General features: G+C 38.8%; 1 protein-coding gene across 2 annotated transcripts; it reads left to right on the forward strand.

Annotated features, from left to right (window-relative positions):
• Positions 1-213: 213 nt before the first annotated feature.
• ago2 (argonaute RISC catalytic component 2) lies at positions 214-7,810 on the forward strand (the record flags this gene model as incomplete). Of its 2 annotated transcripts, none has more annotated exons than XM_083900141.1 (18): positions 214-344; positions 440-560; positions 691-872; positions 1,252-1,388; positions 1,485-1,619; positions 2,087-2,174; positions 2,390-2,537; positions 2,632-2,751; positions 3,998-4,120; positions 4,212-4,345; positions 4,956-5,140; positions 5,712-5,871; positions 5,990-6,080; positions 6,411-6,605; positions 6,734-6,868; positions 7,114-7,215; positions 7,384-7,583; positions 7,702-7,810. In XM_083900141.1, the coding sequence occupies exons 1-18, from the start codon at positions 229-231 to the stop codon at positions 7,808-7,810; spliced, it is 2,481 nt and encodes an 826-aa protein (XP_083756267.1). In that variant the 5' UTR covers positions 214-228. The 2 variants fall into 2 exon arrangements, with proteins under 2 accessions (XP_083756267.1, XP_083756266.1); XM_083900140.1 differs by having other exon boundaries at positions 253-344; positions 3,998-4,128; positions 4,178-4,345.
• Between the last annotated feature and the right edge of the window lie 11,094 nt (positions 7,811-18,904).

Raw genomic sequence — 18,904 nt, forward strand, 5'->3', positions numbered from 1 at the left:
TATATTTTGTTAATGACACTGTTCAGTTACAATTGTAAACATACATCCTCCTATTCATAAGGTCAGTTTCGGATTGTTACTATAAGATAACAGAAATTGTTGTGCCTGTCAACTCATAATTATGCATTTAGTCATTGTCTGTTTATTCTTGTCTACCTTTTAGACCCCCCATCGTCTCCAGTGCCAGAATATGTCTTCAAGCCACCGTCAAGGCCAGACTTTGGCACCATGGGCAGGACAATCAAGCTCCAGGCCAATTTCTTTGAGATGGAAATACCCAAACTGGAGGTCTACCATTATGACATTGACATAAAGCCTGACAAATGCCCGAGGAGGGTCAATCGGTAATAGACATTAAGTTAATCATCACCCGTGACATGTATTGGATCATTGTTGGGGTGTTCATTGTGGCAATTTATTTGTTTCATTTTGTCCATAGTGAAATTGTGGAGCACATGGTCCAGCACTTTAAAACACAGATCTTTGGTGATCGAAAGCCGGTGTATGACGGGAGGAAGAACCTATACACTGCCATGCCCTTGCCCATTGGCAGAGACAAAGTATGTGTATTGTACTTGAGAAATAGTATAACATTTTTATTCTTGAAAATGTTTTGTAAAAATGTGTGTAAAGTCATCTTATTTCACAGTGTTGTCTCTCTGTCTTTTGTCTTGCCCATCTACCAACTAGGTGGAGCTCGAGGTGACCATTCCTGGTGAAGGCAAAGACCGCAGCTTTAAAGTATCCATCAAGTGGGTGTCCTGCGTTAGTCTGCAAGCTCTCCACGAGGCACTGGCAGGGCGGCTCCCCAGCGTTCCCTTTGAGACTATTCAAGCTTTGGATGTGGTCATGAGGCATTTGCCCTCTATGAGGTGGGTGACGATTTAACATTGACAAATATATGGATCGTGGTTTACCTTTTGTATGTTATTATTTCTCTCATATTTGTTGTAATAATAAGCTGATTGTAGATTTGAGGCTGTGTTTATGGTTATGATTGCTGACCGACCGACATACTGTGTAGTGCAGACCTGCAGAGTCAAACTCTTAACATATGCATCGAAGTAAGTGATAATCTTGTCATGAAGTGTAAGTGCTCACCCATTTGCTTCTAAATGAACAAGAGCTAAATGTATCTTCTACTCTAATTAAGGTCGCCTGGCGGAAAGGAATAATAATAACATAATATAAAAGTGTTCTTGTCACACACAGCACACTGTGATAACCAAAGATTCATGTTTTCTGCCAAAGGTATACCCCCGTTGGCCGATCTTTCTTCACTCCATCAGAGGGATGTTCAAACCCTCTTGGCGGAGGCAGAGAGGTGTGGTTTGGTTTCCACCAGTCAGTCAGGCCATCCCTTTGGAAAATGATGCTCAACATTGATGGTAATTTGTACTGTACTTCTTTTTTTATTTTTTTCAAAGGATGTTTGGAATAATGTTTTTTCTGAATCTCACCTTTGCTTACTTTTTCCTCCCCAGTTTCAGCCACTGCATTCTACAAAGCCCAGCCTGTCATTGAGTTTATGTGCGAGGTCTTGGATTTCAAAAGCATTGAAGAACAACAGAAGCCCTTAACAGACTCTCAGCGAGTGAAATTTACAAAGGAAATCAAAGGCAAGTACCGTTCAGGAGCTCATTTGGTGATAAGTCTTTTATTGACATACAATTTTTTTTATTGTGGGTGACATTGTGTAAATATATTTTCAAAAAGGACCTGGTTATATGGCTCCTGAACCATATATGATCAACATGCAAAATGAGTTATGCCGTAAAGGATGACTTTGAATGAAAAGTAAACATCATTGCGTTTGTTTTATTATACTATTATTATCATTACTTTGCATTATTTTCAATAAACCCTTCATCTGAGTTTGCTCACAAACAGATTTTTAACAAAGCCAAAAACACTGCCCATAAATAAACCCTCGAAGACATAATAAAAACTGGGCCCACTCGTTAATTTTTTTATTTTCTTAGTGGGAAAAATCCCAGCTCTGGCAAACCTCTCTTTTGTGATCATCTATGTAAGCTGCAAATTACAGTTAAATATTTTCTTAAATCATTGTGATTTCTCTGTCCAGGTCTGAAGGTGGAGATCACTCACTGTGGACAGATGAAGAGAAAGTACAGAGTCTGCAATGTGACCAGAAGACCAGCTAGCCACCAAACGTAAGAGTGCTCCTCTGATTGTGTTGAGCGTATTGTATTAAACTGCATGAAAAAATATTTGCACTCCTTCAACAAGGAAAACTTGGCCAGAGGTGAATGTTTACGAAATGTAAAATGCATATATTGCACTGTAACTGTGTTTGTTCTCTAACTGTGAAAACTGCAGTGTATTTGTTAAAAGACTGACCACGTGTTCCCCTTATTTATTCCCATAGGTTCCCACTGCAGCAGGAGAATGGCCAGACTATTGAATGCACAGTAGCACAATACTTCAAAGACAAGTACAAGCTCATTTTGCGATACCCCCACCTCCCATGTCTCCAGGTGGGACAGGAGCAGAAGCACACCTACCTACCTCTAGAGGTAATCCATCCTAACCATCGACTTGTTCTTATAGTATTATACTTTAAGGTAAACGTTTATTTTTAACATGTTTTGCTTTGTATTTCCCCTTTAGGTGTGTAACATAGTGGCAGGACAGCGCTGCATTAAAAAACTGACAGACAATCAGACATCCACTATGATCCGTGCCACGGCCCGATCGGCACCAGACCGCCAGGACGAGATCAGTAAATTGGTGAGTCACTATGAGAGAAAGTAATGAAAGTAAATTTTACCATCAGAACTTCAAACCATAAAGATATAATTTAGGCGTTAAAGTATCAAAAGCACTGAAAGTAATGTTATATATTGTTGAGTGGGCTACATACATTAGTCAAAATGATAGATTTCCATAGAAATTCATGTTTCTATTCAGGGTCATGGAGCATGTCATTGTTGTCGCCTTCTGATAGGGCTGGGCGATATTGCCTAAAAATAAAATTCCTGATTTTATTAATAAAATAATAAAATTAGATTTTTGATTTAAATCTTTTTTTTCCCCAGGTAATTAAAATATTTTAACGTTCCTCCATGACCGTAGTAGCACAGACTCTGTTCTGTGTCACAGTCTCTGGACTAAAATACAGTGACAGTGTGATGCCAGTCGTGGACCAGACTACTGTGTTAAATATTGAGATTTTAGACATTTCCCTGGTAATTGTTAGAGATTAACCCATGTTTTTGGGGCCGTTAAATATTTGAAATGATCTACAGTTCAGCACTGTTCAGCTTGATCCTTGTGTCGGAGTTCTCCAGAGCAAAGACTCTGATACAGTCACATACAGCGGTAGCTCGCATCAGCGGTGCTGTCCCGACTTGTGCTACTGCCTTTAGTTGAAATGGGCTTTAAATAAAGTTTACAGCAAGCAGTCACTTGTTCCACGTCTGTCGCCGCAAACCCAAACCAGTTCCAAATCACTGAAGATACTAGTCCTTTCTCGAGAACACAATTCTCGCACTCGTCTGCAGTAGCAATGTTGTCGCTGTGTGTGCATCCGTGTGCATGTCCGGAGGGGAAACACGTAGGTGGGGCACAGAAGCTCCTGAGGGCAAAAGGTGCGCCGTAGTAAGAGGAGAAATAATCAATGTTTTTATTTTTAAAATCATCCGGAACAAAAAACTTGAATTAATCGATAAAATCGATATATCGCCCAGGCCACCCTTCTGATGACATCATCGACTTACCTCTCTCTGCTATAAATTCCAGGTCAAACTCTCGATGAAACTGAAAAAAACTAAGACAAAATTTCAATGTTTTGTTGTTAAATGGACAATTATTATACTATTGTTACCATTGCCTGATTTGTCATGAAAATATGAAGAATTGAAGAAATGTTAAATTATTATTATTATTATTATTATTATTATTATAAACAGTTTCAGGCACAGTGACAGATTGAGAGTTTCACATGTAATTATACTGCTGTGCATTTTCCTTTTAGATGAGAAGTGCCAACTTCAACACTGACCCTTACGTTCGGGAGTTCGGAGTGATGGTGAGAGACGAGATGACAGAAGTGAACGGCCGCGTCCTACAGGCACCTTCCATCCTGTATGGAGGCAGGGTATGTTGGTGTACTTTTCATGCATGTAGCTGCGACACAGTTAATTTGTTGATTTAGTTTTACTAATATGACTGCTCCCTGTACTTTGCAGAACAAAGCAATAGCCACACCTATCCAGGGAGTATGGGACATGAGAAACAAACAGTTCCACACTGGTATTGAGATCAAAGTGTGGGCCATCGCCTGCTTTGCACCACAGAGGCAGTGCACTGAACTCCTGCTCAAGTAAGTGAGATACGCAGAGAACACGTCGTCATTTGGCTTGTGGTTTAGAGTTGTGAGCATGAAACTTCTGTCGTTAGAAGAACACAAACACAAGGATAAATTGGGCTTATAAAATTTCAAAGGTGTCGAATTTAATTACTGTCTTGATTTGCTTGAGAGTTCAGTTAAGTAGCTGCCAGGAGTGCAGCTGTAGCACAGAACTCCCTTACTTGATTTTCTTCTTTTGTTTTTTCCCTTTCAAATGTCCCGACCGTTGAGTTTACTGAATCCTTTGCTGCACATGCAAGTTTTAAGAGTCCATGTTATGTATGTACAGCTGTGCCCCATCATTTATGATGTATAAGCCGGGGTTTGTCATCTGCATTTACCCATTCAACTTCATGTACTAGCTAGATGACAAATATAGCACAAACAAAGACCGCCAAGCTCAGTTTTATCTCGTTATCACATTTACTGTGGCACAGGCTAAACTTAACTTTCTGGAAGTCCTTGACCTGCTTGTGATGCAGATGTGACGTGGCTCCATTTTTTTATTTACTTTTTATTCAAGACTCGATTTTCAATTGAAACGTTCGCTCCTAATGGATCAACCTGTGCTTATCTGTCTCAGAGCATTCACAGAGCAGCTGAGGAAGATCTCAAGGGATGCAGGAATGCCCATCCAGGGTCAGCCCTGCTTCTGTAAGTACGCCCAGGGAGCAGACAGTGTGGAGCCCATGTTCAGGCACCTCAAGTACACCTACCAGGGCCTCCAGCTGGTGGTGGTCATTCTGCCAGGGAAGACGCCCGTCTATGGTGAGGGATCCATTCTATAACTGTTGTTCTTCTCCCATTGATAATAGACATTAGGTCAGGACATTTATAATGGGTAATGGCAAATGTGGAATGTAGTTATGTAGATGACTACATTTTGTTCACTGTAAAACTGAATTTTTTTTCAGTGCAAGGCATAAATAAGAGTAAGGATTTGTGATTAGAGTGAGTTATATTTAAAGCTCTGACAGTTGGTTTGGTGAATTTGAACTTGGCTCCTGCTTCAGCGCCTGCTGAGCAAGTTTTACTGCTTCTATTTTTTGCTTTTGGAGATAACCACAAGAAAATAAGGACCAAATAAAGTTACATTCTCTCTTTAATCCTTCCCATCTGTTCTCCCGTATTCCCTCCCAACTCACTCTGTCATTTAAGAATCAGTAATCCTATTTAATACAAATGGGATGGCCAAGTGAAACCACTTTTAGGTCGCCAGTGTGATGGAACAAACCCAGTTTTCCCTCTATGGTGGCTGAGATAGGTCAGTGTTGCTGTGTGCACATGGCCATGCATTATTTATTGATCTGTGTTTTTTTTTCCCCTGGTTTGTGCGCAGCTGAAGTGAAACGTGTCGGGGACACTGTACTCGGAATGGCCACACAGTGTGTACAGGTGAAGAATGTTCAAAAGACAACACCTCAGACTCTGTCCAACCTCTGTCTGAAGATCAACGTGAAGCTGGGCGGAGTCAATAACATCCTCCTTCCACAGGGCAGGTTAGTGGAACGACATCACTCCCATTTGAAATCCTGAAAGTATTTAGATGAAGCCAACATAATCTCTTATAAGGTAAACCTTTTTTGCATTGCATTCTTCGTTGTGTGTCTCTTCCAGACCACTGGTGTTCCAGCAGCCAGTGATCTTCCTCGGTGCAGATGTGACCCACCCTCCTGCAGGAGATGGAAAAAAACCTTCCATTGCTGCTGTAAGTAATATCACAGCATGCAACACAAATACTGTGACTTCTGAAATAAATAAACAGAGTTTGTGCAGGTGCTTGAAATCTTTGGAAATGATTGAATCAAAGTGTTTCAAGGAATTAAGTAAGTTGCGAGTCTGAATGAAAACTACTCCGCCTAGAGCCTGGATCTCTCCTGGACCTCGCTTGAAAGTGCTGAAATGTGCTCTGACTAAAATGATGTGCAATTTAAGCACAGCGATACACAGAGCCTAATCCCGTGAGGCAACACATTAGCAACAACAACGTTAGTAGCACATGCCTTTCATGCACTATCTTTGTACCTTCCTCCTTCAGGTTGTTGGAAGTATGGATGCCCATCCTAGCAGATACTGTGCCACAGTGCGGGTGCAGCAGCACCGTCAGGACATCATCCAGGACTTGGCCGCCATGGTGAGGGAGCTCCTCATTCAGTTCTACAAGTCCACCCGTTTCAAGCCGACGAGGATCATCTACTACCGCGATGGCATCTCCGAAGGCCAGTTCAACCAGGTGATGTGACTACTGTGGATGGCGCCGAATAATACATGTCAGGAAGTAATGAAGACTCATTTTAGATTTAGATTCAGATGTTAATCTTACATATCTTTTTTGGGGCGGGGGTGCTTGAATTCAAGCAGGTCCTTCAGCATGAACTGCTGGCAATTCGTGAGGCTTGCATCAAACTAGAGAAGGACTACCAACCTGGGATCACCTTTGTTGTCGTGCAGAAGAGACACCACACGAGACTGTTCTGTATGGACAGAAATGAGAGGGTCAGTATTGCATCATTCATGTCGATATTTAATGTAGTTTCAAAAAATATATTTAAGTAGCTAATAATGTTATATACAGTGAAATAAGCTGTCTTGTGTGGTGGCAGCCAGCCAGCTGCTACAAATGTGTGCCTCATTCAAGCAGTGTCCCACATTAGGAATGTTATGTTACCTGGAGTAATTTATTTAATTAAATTCTTACTTGGAAATTGCAGTAACACATTTTGTTGTTGTTTTTTCCCCAGGTTGGGAAGAGTGGGAACATCCCTGCAGGGACCACAGTGGATACGAAAATCACTCACCCATCAGAGTTTGACTTCTACCTTTGCAGTCACGCCGGCATTCAGGTAAAATTTGATTATAGTAAAGTGTAATTGAACCAACGAGGGGAGGAAAAAAATCCACATACTTGAAATAAGTATTTGCGATTGATCCATAAATCGATGCAGAGCAGAGAAGGGTCCACGGAGTAGACACAAAAAGGAACATCTGTTATTGAATGTTTCTCGTTGCAGGGCACCAGCAGGCCATCTCACTACCATGTGCTCTGGGATGACAACCACTTCACTTCAGATGAGCTCCAGATTCTCACCTACCAGCTTTGCCACACTTACGTGCGATGCACCCGGTCCGTTTCCATCCCAGCACCAGCCTATTATGCCCATTTGGTGGCGTTCAGAGCTCGCTATCACTTGGTGGACAAAGAGCATGACAGGTAAATGTTCAAAGCCAGTCGCTGTTCTGTAAAGAGCAAATGAATCATGTATTTGATATGAAAACAACAGATAGTGGTGACTGTTCTTTAATTTTTCTTTTTTTTCTGGCAATTTCAGTGCTGAAGGAAGTCATACTTCAGGCCAGAGCAACGGCCGCGACCAACAGGCCTTGGCCAAGGCCGTTCAGATCCACCAGGACACGCTACGTACCATGTACTTTGCCTGAGTGCACACAACCCCAGGTTGGTGTGGGTGAGACTGATGGAACACACTACACCACCTGCTGTGTCGCTGTCAACTGTAGATAGCATCACAGTGGTTTTACATCATGATCTCACTGACTTAAACCATGAGTTACCCATATGTCGATAATTGTACTTCAGCCCCCCTAACCCAGCTAAACCAAGCCGGCTATTAGACTAAGATGCAAAAGAATGGAGTTAGAGGTTCTACTTACATGTCGTGACATGTTGTGCATTCGTGTGTGTTTGTATGTGTCGGGGGAATATATATTACAAAATCTGAGATTAATAGGAAGAGTTTGTACACTGATAGATGAAATCTACCATTTCTAAACTAGTGGGCAGTAACGTTTGACATCGGGGTGGTTTATTATTTAGAATAAGCTGTTTCGCCCTCCTTCTCCTGTTTTTATCATTTGTTACAGTCTTGGTGCTCGAAAGGAGAAGGAGATGTCAAAAAGGTGAGGAGGCCCGTTCACTGTTTATAATGCCTCTGACAAACATTATTTATCAGCCAATCAAAGCAAAGTGCACTGACAAGAAGGGGTACTTAACCAGGACAAAAGTACTTAATAATTTGAGGGTTGTGTGTGATTTTTCACATAGGGCACTATGTGATGAAAAGTGCCATTTGAAAACCACCTTTCTATCATGTCATTTTTTATGTAAAATTATGATTTTATTTGGCCCACGTCTACTGGGTTTTTTTTTTTCAGTATTTGTCCTTGATTGATATTGGTGACCAATATTTATGCCAAGTCTGGTAACGACTTTACCAACAGATTCTTTCAGTCACAGATGCAACCCTCGAACCTGCAGTTCTACTACATATGTGTGGGGGCGGGGGGGCTTTTAGTGTCCAAATTGACAAAGAACAGCTCTATTTTATCCTCCTGCCTCACTTGTTTGTCTGAACTGACCAAGTTGCACCAGTAATCTAGTTCCCATGCGAGAAATAGTGTATTGGGACTGGTTCCCTCCAAGGACTCCTTTCTAATGTACTCTGAGCCGTGTTGATAAAAGACACATGATGTAGAAATCACCATAGAAGAGAACTCGATGAAATCAGTTTTCTTCCCTTCTCTTTTTATAGTCTATTTTAATTTCAATCTTTCTTCTTTTTTCTTTTTTTTTTTTTAAAGAATATGCATGTAGCTGACTCACGTTTTAGACATTTAGGCTTTTTGTGATATTTGCTTATTGTGATATTAGAGTGTTCTGCAGCATCTTCGTCAGAGAAATGTTCGTGTCGCGCATTGGCATCCTGGCAAATGGTACAGTGGAGTGAAAGCTGCAACCTTTTAAAGTTCAACTCATTTGAAATTTCCTAAAAGTCCAAAAAAACAAAAAACAAACACGCATTTTCAAATTATAGTGTTTGCTCCAGGAAATGGATGCCGTCGTCGCACTAGAGCTTGGGATTTATGCAAATGACTTTTTGTGAGTCTTTTTACTATATATACACAGTAATGTTGGTAATGAGGTATATTTTGAATAAGCTTTCGAGTGGAGGCTGCTAAAAATATAATTTTTTTTATCTGATCGGCCCACATGTAGTCTAAATTAACACTGTCTATTTGTATACAGATTTCAAATGCAAATATCCTCTTGCCTTCTGAGACTGTTACCGGTCTTAACTAATAATTCTAGACATTTACTAACATCCCATCCCAACACGTTTTACTACTACGTCAAGCTGGCGAATGTTTGTATGGTCTTGATTGGAGGCAAGTTGTCTATATTTTCTAACTATGCATAATTTTTAACCAAGAGATTTAACAGTGGGGTATCTCACATGAATTTAGGTCATTTGTAGAGATAGATTATCAGGGCCTTTTTTTTGTTTGTTTTTGTTATTGTTGTTTTTTTTAGCATGTCGCATTTAGTAGCATTTCTTAGTGCTTATCAGCCTCTTCATGCCTTTCGTATGGGTATGAAGTATTTATGTGGTTATTTGTAACGTTATAGATTTTATAACCTTTAAATGGGGTGTGGGGGGTGTATCCTTTGTAACCCACGATCTTTCTTAGCCAAACAAGATTACAAACTTTTACATGATTAATTATCAAAAAACGCATAAAAGCACAACGGGACATCTTGATTCTAGGTGCTAGATGTTTTCACTGTAAACCACCTTAAATCCTCACTGGATTGGTCCACAGAGCTTTTTTTTTTTTTAATTGTATGATAAAAATATGCTTTGTCATGACGAGGATCTTCTCTCTCCCTTCGATGACCTCTCTGTGTTACGCTTTCAACTTATTACCTGTAAAGCAACTAGAAAGCCGACTGACTGTGTTTGTGGGGCATTCTGAAAAAATCATGTACTTGATATTTACCGTTATGATGTCAATATTGTTCTTATCGGTGCTGGTCTCACAACATGTAAATTTGGATGCACTTTTGATCGCAGAACGTTGGTTATGACTTACTTGGTATAGACGTGTGTTCCTCAATCGAAAAAAAAAGCAGGAGACTCGGCCATATTGTGTGACACTGGCGTAATTGTATGGAAATGGCCATGTGTTCTACCTCTTGTTACCTGTTTTAAGTGTTATGGTAACATCACACCGCTGGCCATTTCTGTATAATTACCCCGCTCTCTTATCTAATTGGTATTTTCTTGAGCCTTGTGTTGACAGTACAGCTTTTAAACGCTTGGTGTGTGCATGTGTGGTGGCGAACGCTCTTTTCTTGGGTTTATGTTGTTGTGGTTTGTTCCTAGTTTACTCAAACTGATAGTTATTTGTTTTTTCCTTTTTGTAGAGGTTTTGAGCATCAAGCTGTACGACCAAATTCTTGAAGTGTGTATTTCGCACACAGCTTTCCTTGCTTTTGCTCCTTGAAATTCTATGCACCAATGAAATTACAGACTTTGGCTTGCCCTCGACACCTTTTGATATTTTTTTTCCATCTGAGCAGTATAACAATAAATGCAGTCAGGTGTGATCGTTGCATGTTTTTGATCGGGAAAATGGAACGGTAATTTTGCCGTCACTCCAACTATTATTCAAAGTTGCTTTGGAGCTATTAAGAAAATTTCAAACAATCCGTCTTGAGGCAAATGACAGAGCTAATAATTTGGGTCAGGTCAGTTTCACCACAAAACTTTTCTTTGTTCAGTATATTTAAGTTGGTGCTGGGCATGTTAACGCGATAACGGCGGTTAATGACGTTAACGCACGCCGCATTTCCATGGCTAGTGACCGGAAAAAGACGATTGTGACGTCATGTTTACGTGACTCCGGATTGTTAAACCGAGTCTCTAAAGTCACACTAAACTTACAGAGGCATACATATGCAGTACACGGGTGCGCTGGTTATTTGTAGTGCTGCTCTTTTCGTTTAATAAACAGACCGCTCCAGTTCGACTGAAGGCGCGCTAGCGGCACTAAAGGAGCTAATGCAGCTAACGGAGCTAACTTGTAAATGGTGACTCCGGTGTTGCAGTAACGTCGCGTTCGTCTTTTTCCGATCAGTCATCATGGAAACGCTGTACAATAATGGCTGGATCAAAAACCAATTAATCCAGAGTTCGTGATGATGATGCGAGCGTCCACATCATTCACGTATTCAAATGTTCTGTCTCTCTAAGGGACGCTAGGGTGTCGGTACCTTCGTTGGCAACAATTTATAAACATTTCAACCATATTCTAGCAGGTGTAATATTCCAAACGCCCAAGACGTCACATAGGGGATGATGTTTACCTCTTTGTCACTGCTTTTTTTTTTGTACATAAACCTATACCAGCACCTTAAAATAGCAGAAGAGAATGGCATTGCTTTTCCTCCAGATAAAAACTCAAAACATTTGACAATGTCATTTTTGCACTAAACTAAACTAAAAATGGACTCGGAAGCTGTTGCAGCATTTTATTTTAATCGCGTGGCAAAAAAAAACCAACACTTTTTTCCCCAAAAAAGGAGCAGTTGTGGCTTTTCAAAATAAAAGATGCACAGCCAACAGGCGTAGCAGCCTCATTATGTGCTCTCACTTAAGCAGCAGTCAGCATGTCCTGTATAATAAAAAATAATATCCCAATGCCTTTAGATGTTAATGAAAGTGTGAACATTGTAGTTGTGTGGATGGTTTGCCTTTTGTATAGAGATGTGAGAGATAGGTACTTAAGAAAAAGACAAAAAAAACAATCATAAGAGTTTTTAAAATGGTCGGTTGTGGACGATAGCATTTCTGTTTGATGGAGACGTGATGCCAAAGTGTTTGAAGTGTTGTGAAGAGAGAAGTGCAGGAGCGTTTTGACGTACTGAAAATGAGAGTATACATATCTACAATACACCTGTCTCATAATGAGTGAAACAGAGAAGGTGTGTGTGTGTGTGAAACAAAGACACCAGCCTGACTCTGTGGCACTGCGTTCAAAGTTTTCACAGTGCCTGAGGTGCTTCAATTTAAGACATTCAAAACAGCTGCAGTGGGAATATTTCTGTTTTCAGACATCTATAATTATTAATACACACATTAACTTCGTCAAGTTTGGCTGTTTGTTTTCCTTTAACCTTTAAAGTGGACAAAGCCGGGTTCTACTTATTCCTAATGGCTGATTTGTAAGTTACAAGACATATCATAAGACTGGCTTCAGAATGGTTTTATCCATCGTTTTTCCAAACCATTACCCACTGTATCTCTTTACTTTCAGATGAGTACTGACATAAAGAAACCTCCGTATAATAACGTTGAATGTACTGCTTGATTCATAATATTGTGTAGGCTAATCATCCGGTAAATGTATACTCATGTTTGTGTACAGTCTTCTTCTTCTTCTTTTGTTGTTTTGCTTTTTTCCCCCTCGTATTTATAGACTTTAAGAAGACATTATCTTCTTAAATAGTTTAAATTGATTTAAACAGCTAATATTAGTCTCGTCCATTTGAGATAAACAAGTCTCCGTCTGGGTTGTTTGGCTGCTGTAGTTTTTAGGAGGTAGAAAGAAAACTCATCTTCTGTGTTCTGGTGTCATGCTTGAGAGGTGTTGTAACATATGAGCTGTGTGCATATATATATATGTATATATATATACATATATATATATATATGATGGTTGGTTTGGCGTGTGGCCCTGTTAAATCCCTGTCTTATCGTGTAAAATCCCCCCCTGCGTTTTGAGTCATTGGCTCGTTAGTGCAGTGCCACAAAATGAAAATGTGACAGTCTTCGTTTTGAGTCTTTGCTTGTGTTTCATCCGTTTGGCGATTGTGTGCGTGTGTGTGTGTGAGACGGCTTAACATGACACTCTGTTCTAAACTTCGTCGAAACCTATTCGAAGCGTCACCTTGTTCTTTATCCGGAAATCACCCGGCGCGCAGCCATGTCACAGCCAGTGTTCTCCATACAAAGTTTGCTTATGTTGTTTTTGGCTTTGAAGTTAAGAATAATTGAGTATAAATTAAAATGTCTTTTTTTTTTCTTTTTTTTTCTGGTGGTCTTTAGGAGATAAGTTTTACCTCTCATGTTCACCACATGCAGCTTGTGTACAAATGGCGGGTCAAAATTGGCCTCATCCATACTACTGTTGGGTCATAATTGGCCTAATTCAGTGTTTATGTACTTCCACTTTTTTTTTGTTTTACATCTGCAGCTGATTTATGATCATTGTTATATCAAATATCCCTGCTCCAACACACCTGATTCAAATGATCAGCCTGTCAACAGAAGCCTGATAATGAGCCGTTTATTTGAATCAAGGCGTGTCAGAGCAGCAGAAATACAGAAAATGTCACGTACAGGCCAGAACCGAATATTGACAAAGCTGCACCTGGTGGACAGTTGAGGTGAAGTCCTCAAGTGGCTGTCGAGCCTCACCAAACCAAAACAAAACCAAACCAATGCCATCCAGTTGATTTACATGCAAGGCTGCGTTTGTATGTTTTCTTCAGAAAGGCTTCTTTTTTTAATTTAATTTAACGACTTGGGAAGAACTACCTCAGAGCAGTGTCAGGTGCTTGTTTAATATTCTCCCTAATTTATAATAAAGAATCAAAAAAAATCGTAGTGACCAAACTAATTTAAGCCAACAAATATCACGCGAGAGCACTGTTCTTTTTATTATTTAACAAATGGAGAGAAAAAAAGTCATAAATCGTGTACGAGTGGTTGGTTGCTTTTGGTGCATTTTTATCGGACCAAATTTTTTGTCATTGGGTAATCGTCTCATTGTTTCCGTGCAAGTCCTTCACTTTTCAACAAAGCAGCAACAAAGAAAACCAACCGTGCACAGTAGGGGACTGTAGGGAAATCAGCCGCCGATAAATTTGTGGTGACGTGCGTTAGTTTGTTCGTTTCTCGGAGAGACGTATGTACAGCAATAATGTCCGAGTGTCCTCGTCTGTCCTGCCGACAAACATTGTAGACATGATTAGCAGAACAACGCTTAGCACATGGGTAGGAAAACAACAAGGAAAACCGACTTCTGTTTTTTTTTTCTTTGACCAGAAATATGAAGTTTTGACAGCTTAGTATTGGATCGAGCCACTCCAACGTGATCAAACTCCTCCATTTCTTCCTCGTTTAACCCAGTAATTGCATAAAACCGGGGGGTGAATGTCTCCCGATTTCTCGTCACTTCATTTTCCGCTTCTCCTACGATTAGCCACACACTTTTTTTTGTTTTGTTTTTGTTTGTTTGGGTTTTTTTTTTTTTCGAGATGTCGTTTTTCATGCAACAATTTTACAAAGGGAATATACACATTTTACTTCACAATGAATTGTAAACGTCAGTGAAAAGGTACATAATGAGCATGTGTGTCAGATTGTCATGATTTAAAAAAAAAAAGGGGGGGGGACATCTGGGCGTTGTCGATAGTTAATATGTTGTGTGCCTTTTTTGTGGGATCTCTATCTTCACCGGGGGAGTTGGGGAGTCCTTTTTACGCGAAGGTGTGACAAAAAAAAATCTGCTGCGTGACTTATTTAACAAACAAACAAACAAAAAATACAACAACGTTAATTATCTTGCAACCTTGCGTGTAGATGCTGCATAGAACGATCAGTATTTGTGTTTTGCACTTTCAAAACAGACTCAAAAAAAAAAAAGAGAGAGAAAAAAATTTAAATGTCCACGTGTGGTTGGGCAGAAAGTTAAAAAACAGACAAAAAAATAGAAATAACAGACGAGGTATTTTATGCTATCACTAAGAATTATAAGGAATAATATGACTTTGAAGAGCTTTTCTAAAAGGTTGATATATCTATATATATATATATATATTCATGAAGTACCTCATAAGCCTGATATATGCTGCATTGACTTTTTTGTTTTTCTTTTGGTGTACTTCATATTTTATTTTATTTTATCTTTTTTCAAATAAGATTTTAATTTTCCCCCTGTGGGAGGGTTTGAACGTCACTTCAGGCTGTGCACGTGCCGCAAGCAGTTCATGTGATTTCTCTTTTCTTTCTTTTTTTATCTGTCGTAACAGAGGAGCGTGTTATTCCTCATGGCCAAATGATAATCAGCCATTTTTTTACAATCTCATCAGAACACGACCATTTCTCAGCTGTAGCCACGTCTTTTTTGTTTTAGTTTGTTTTGCTCCCCCTTTACTGTGTCTGTGTAGCCAAAAACAACAACAACAACCTTGGATTTAGTTGACAGAGAGATCGTCCTGCGAGGCTCTGTGGGGTTTTTTGAAACAACTGTTGACTCAGGTATTGCCGTGACAAGGTCTTTATCTGTTTACTGTGTCCCTCGCGTCCCCCCCCCCCGTCCCCCCTTCTGCACCTTTGTCTTAAAACGAGTCCTCAGATCTGGCGAGGCTCCCATTTGGCCTTAAACGTTGAACAAATTCCAGTATGCACTACAATCTCACACACTTGACGGCGTAGAGCTCGACTCCTCCTCCTCAGACGCGTCTTTTTTTATGTTTTATTTTTTAATCCAGTGTTGTTTCGTTGCCATGTTATCTACCTCCTATGAATGTAGGGGCTGTCCTGGAGTTTTTGATTTTTCTTGCTCGTTTTTAAGGAAAAACAGACAATCATCTGTAGCTTCTTCTCCAAGAGTATAAAAACGTCATCCCTTCATTCATTCATTCATTCATTCATTCATTCATTCATTCATTCATTCTGTCACAGAGCTGAATCCAGGACACTCCATTTCCTCATCATGTTGTTTTTAATCCTCATTAGCGATTTTATTTTTTCTTCTTTCCCCATTCTAAACCATGATGGAGAAGTGACCAAAGTCTTTTGGCAAAGGCAGACCTGCACAGCCGTGTGAATTCAAACCTCCCTTCATTTGTGTCATTTTCAGCTCTTTTTTTATTATTATTTTTCAAGTTATTTCTCTCTTCTCTCCCCATGTTTTAAACCACAACATGCCAAAACTGAATATGCTGTCATTCCTGTTCTGGTGAGGGTCTTTTTTTTATTTTATTTTTTATTTGTTTTACATCCACTGCTAAGCTCCTTGTTCTTGTTGTTGTAAAGTTGTAAGCTTTTGATTTCTATTTTACATTTCTTGTTTTTCTTTTTTCTTTTTGTTAACAATTACGCTTACAGAACACAAGATATGCTGTAAAACCCTGTTAGATGACATAATGTGAATACGTATCACTTAATGTAGTTCACTCTTTGGCTTGACTGTAAGTTGCATTAATTAATAAATTGTTTTAAAAAAAGATTTTTGTCTCGTGGTTGTTTTGAATAACGGGATAATTGTCGTATGATTGTATTGAAAGTGTTTTATATATAATATACACATACATATATGTGTGTATATATATCCTGTATATGTATATATGCGCATATATGTGTATGTATATGCACTTATGTATATGTGTATATATATATATATGTATGTATATGTGCATATATATGTGTGTGTATATATGTATGTATATGTGCATATATATGTGTGTGTATACATGTACATGTATATGTGCATATATATGTATATATGTATGTATGTAAATATATGTGCATATATATGTATGTATATATATGTGCATATGTATGTATGTATATATATGTGCATATATATGTATGTATGTATATATGTGCATATGTATGTATGTATATATATATGTGCATATGTATGTATGTATATATATATGTGCAAATGTATATATATGTATATATGTATGTATGTATATATATGTCCGTATGTATGTATATATATGTCCATATGTATGTATGTATATATATGTCCATATGTATGTATGTATATATATGTATATATGTATGTATATATATGTATATATGTATGTATGTATATATATGTGCGTATATATGTATGTATGTATATATATGTGCATATATATGTATGTATATATATGTGCATATATATGTATGTATATATATGTGCATATATATGTATGTATATATATGTGCATATATATGTATGTATGTATATATGTGCATATATATGTATGTATGTATATATGTGCATATATATGTATGTATGTATATATATGTGCATATATATGTATGTATGTATATATATGTGCATATATATGTATGTATGTATATATATGTGCATATATATGTATGTATATATATGTGCATATATATGTATGTATGTATATATATGTGCATATATATGTATGTATGTATATATATGTGCATATATATGTATGTATGTATATATATGTGCATATATATGTATGTATGTGTGCATATATATGTATGTATGTATATATATGTGCATATATATGTATGTATGTATATATATGTGCATATATATGTATGTATGTGTGTATATATATGTATGTATGTGTGTATATATATGTGCATATATATGTATGTGTGTATATATATGTGCATATGTATGTATGTATATATATGTGCATATGTATGTATGTATGTATGTATGTATGTATGTGTATATATATGTGCATATATATGTACATATATGTACTCAGACCAGTCTGTCTGGCACTAACAGCCATGACACATTCAAAGTTAATCTAATACCTTTTCTTCCTCATCCTGGTGCTTGGTTTGACCTTATCTTCACCATGTCAGTAGCTGCCACGTGATTGGCTGATTAGATATTTGCATTAGCAAGCAGTTACACAGGTGTACCCAATAAAGTGGCCTATTATGAAACACAACTTTGGCTTTTATTAGCATGGAAGGACAAGTCACAGGAATATGTAATTTACCACGACTGTGAAAAGTGCTTGAATGTGACTTTTAGAAAAGGTGACTAAAACCTTGCATGAGTCTTAAATAAAAAAGCCATGAGCAGGTGAATGGAATTCAGCCTTCATGAAACACTTGTGCTTGTGTGACCTGACAGACTCTGTGAAAGACGCCCTCGGTCAAACTCGAGTGCTGCAGCTGGAGAAAGTGGCGTGGCAGAACCGCGCGGAGCAGGTTTGGCTGAATAAGTCTGAGTTTCTGGGATCACCGTGACATTTCCTCCTCGTGGACCTGCAGGTTATTATGTTCTGTCATGAGCAGTTATAAAACACAGAGACCGTGTGTGTCACGTTATTCAAAAACGAATGATCGTTATGTGTCTCGTTATGTGGTGCAGCGACAGCAACCATGACTGCGTTTTTGTCGACGATGCTACGGCTTTACCTTTTTCGCAGCCGTCTCAAATTGTGAAATTTTTACTTTTGATCATTTACAAGCAGTCGAAACTTTGTGTCAGGGGACTTTTGATTCTTAGAAGAAAATATGCATTTTATTCCTAAAACCGTGTTTTTGTTGTTGTTGTTAATTGTTGTCTAAACACAAGCCTTAAGGCAGTGTTTCCCAATCCTGGTTCCTGCACGTTTTAGATCAGGAGTGTCTACACAGAGGGACAGATTTGATAATGTGAACATTTCCATAAATAATAAATTTACATCAAACCGAAGCTGCGGGCTGTACAAATCTGACCGAGGGCTGTGATTGGCCCACGGGCCGGACTTTGCACACGCCCTGCTCCAACACACCTGATTCTAATGATGGGTCGTTAACAGGTCTTTGCAGAGTTTGATTAGACGATTTGAATCAGGTGTGTTGGAGCAGAGCCGAGGACTGGGAAACGCTGCCTTTAAGGTATTTTGGACATTTGTTATGAATATTGAATGACGGAAACATGGTTGCATGTGTCCTAGCGCGGGTT

The sequence above is a fragment of the Microchirus variegatus genome (assembly GCF_963457635.1).
Source record: "Microchirus variegatus genome assembly, chromosome: 13".
Taxonomy (NCBI): domain Eukaryota; kingdom Metazoa; phylum Chordata; class Actinopteri; order Pleuronectiformes; family Soleidae; genus Microchirus; species Microchirus variegatus.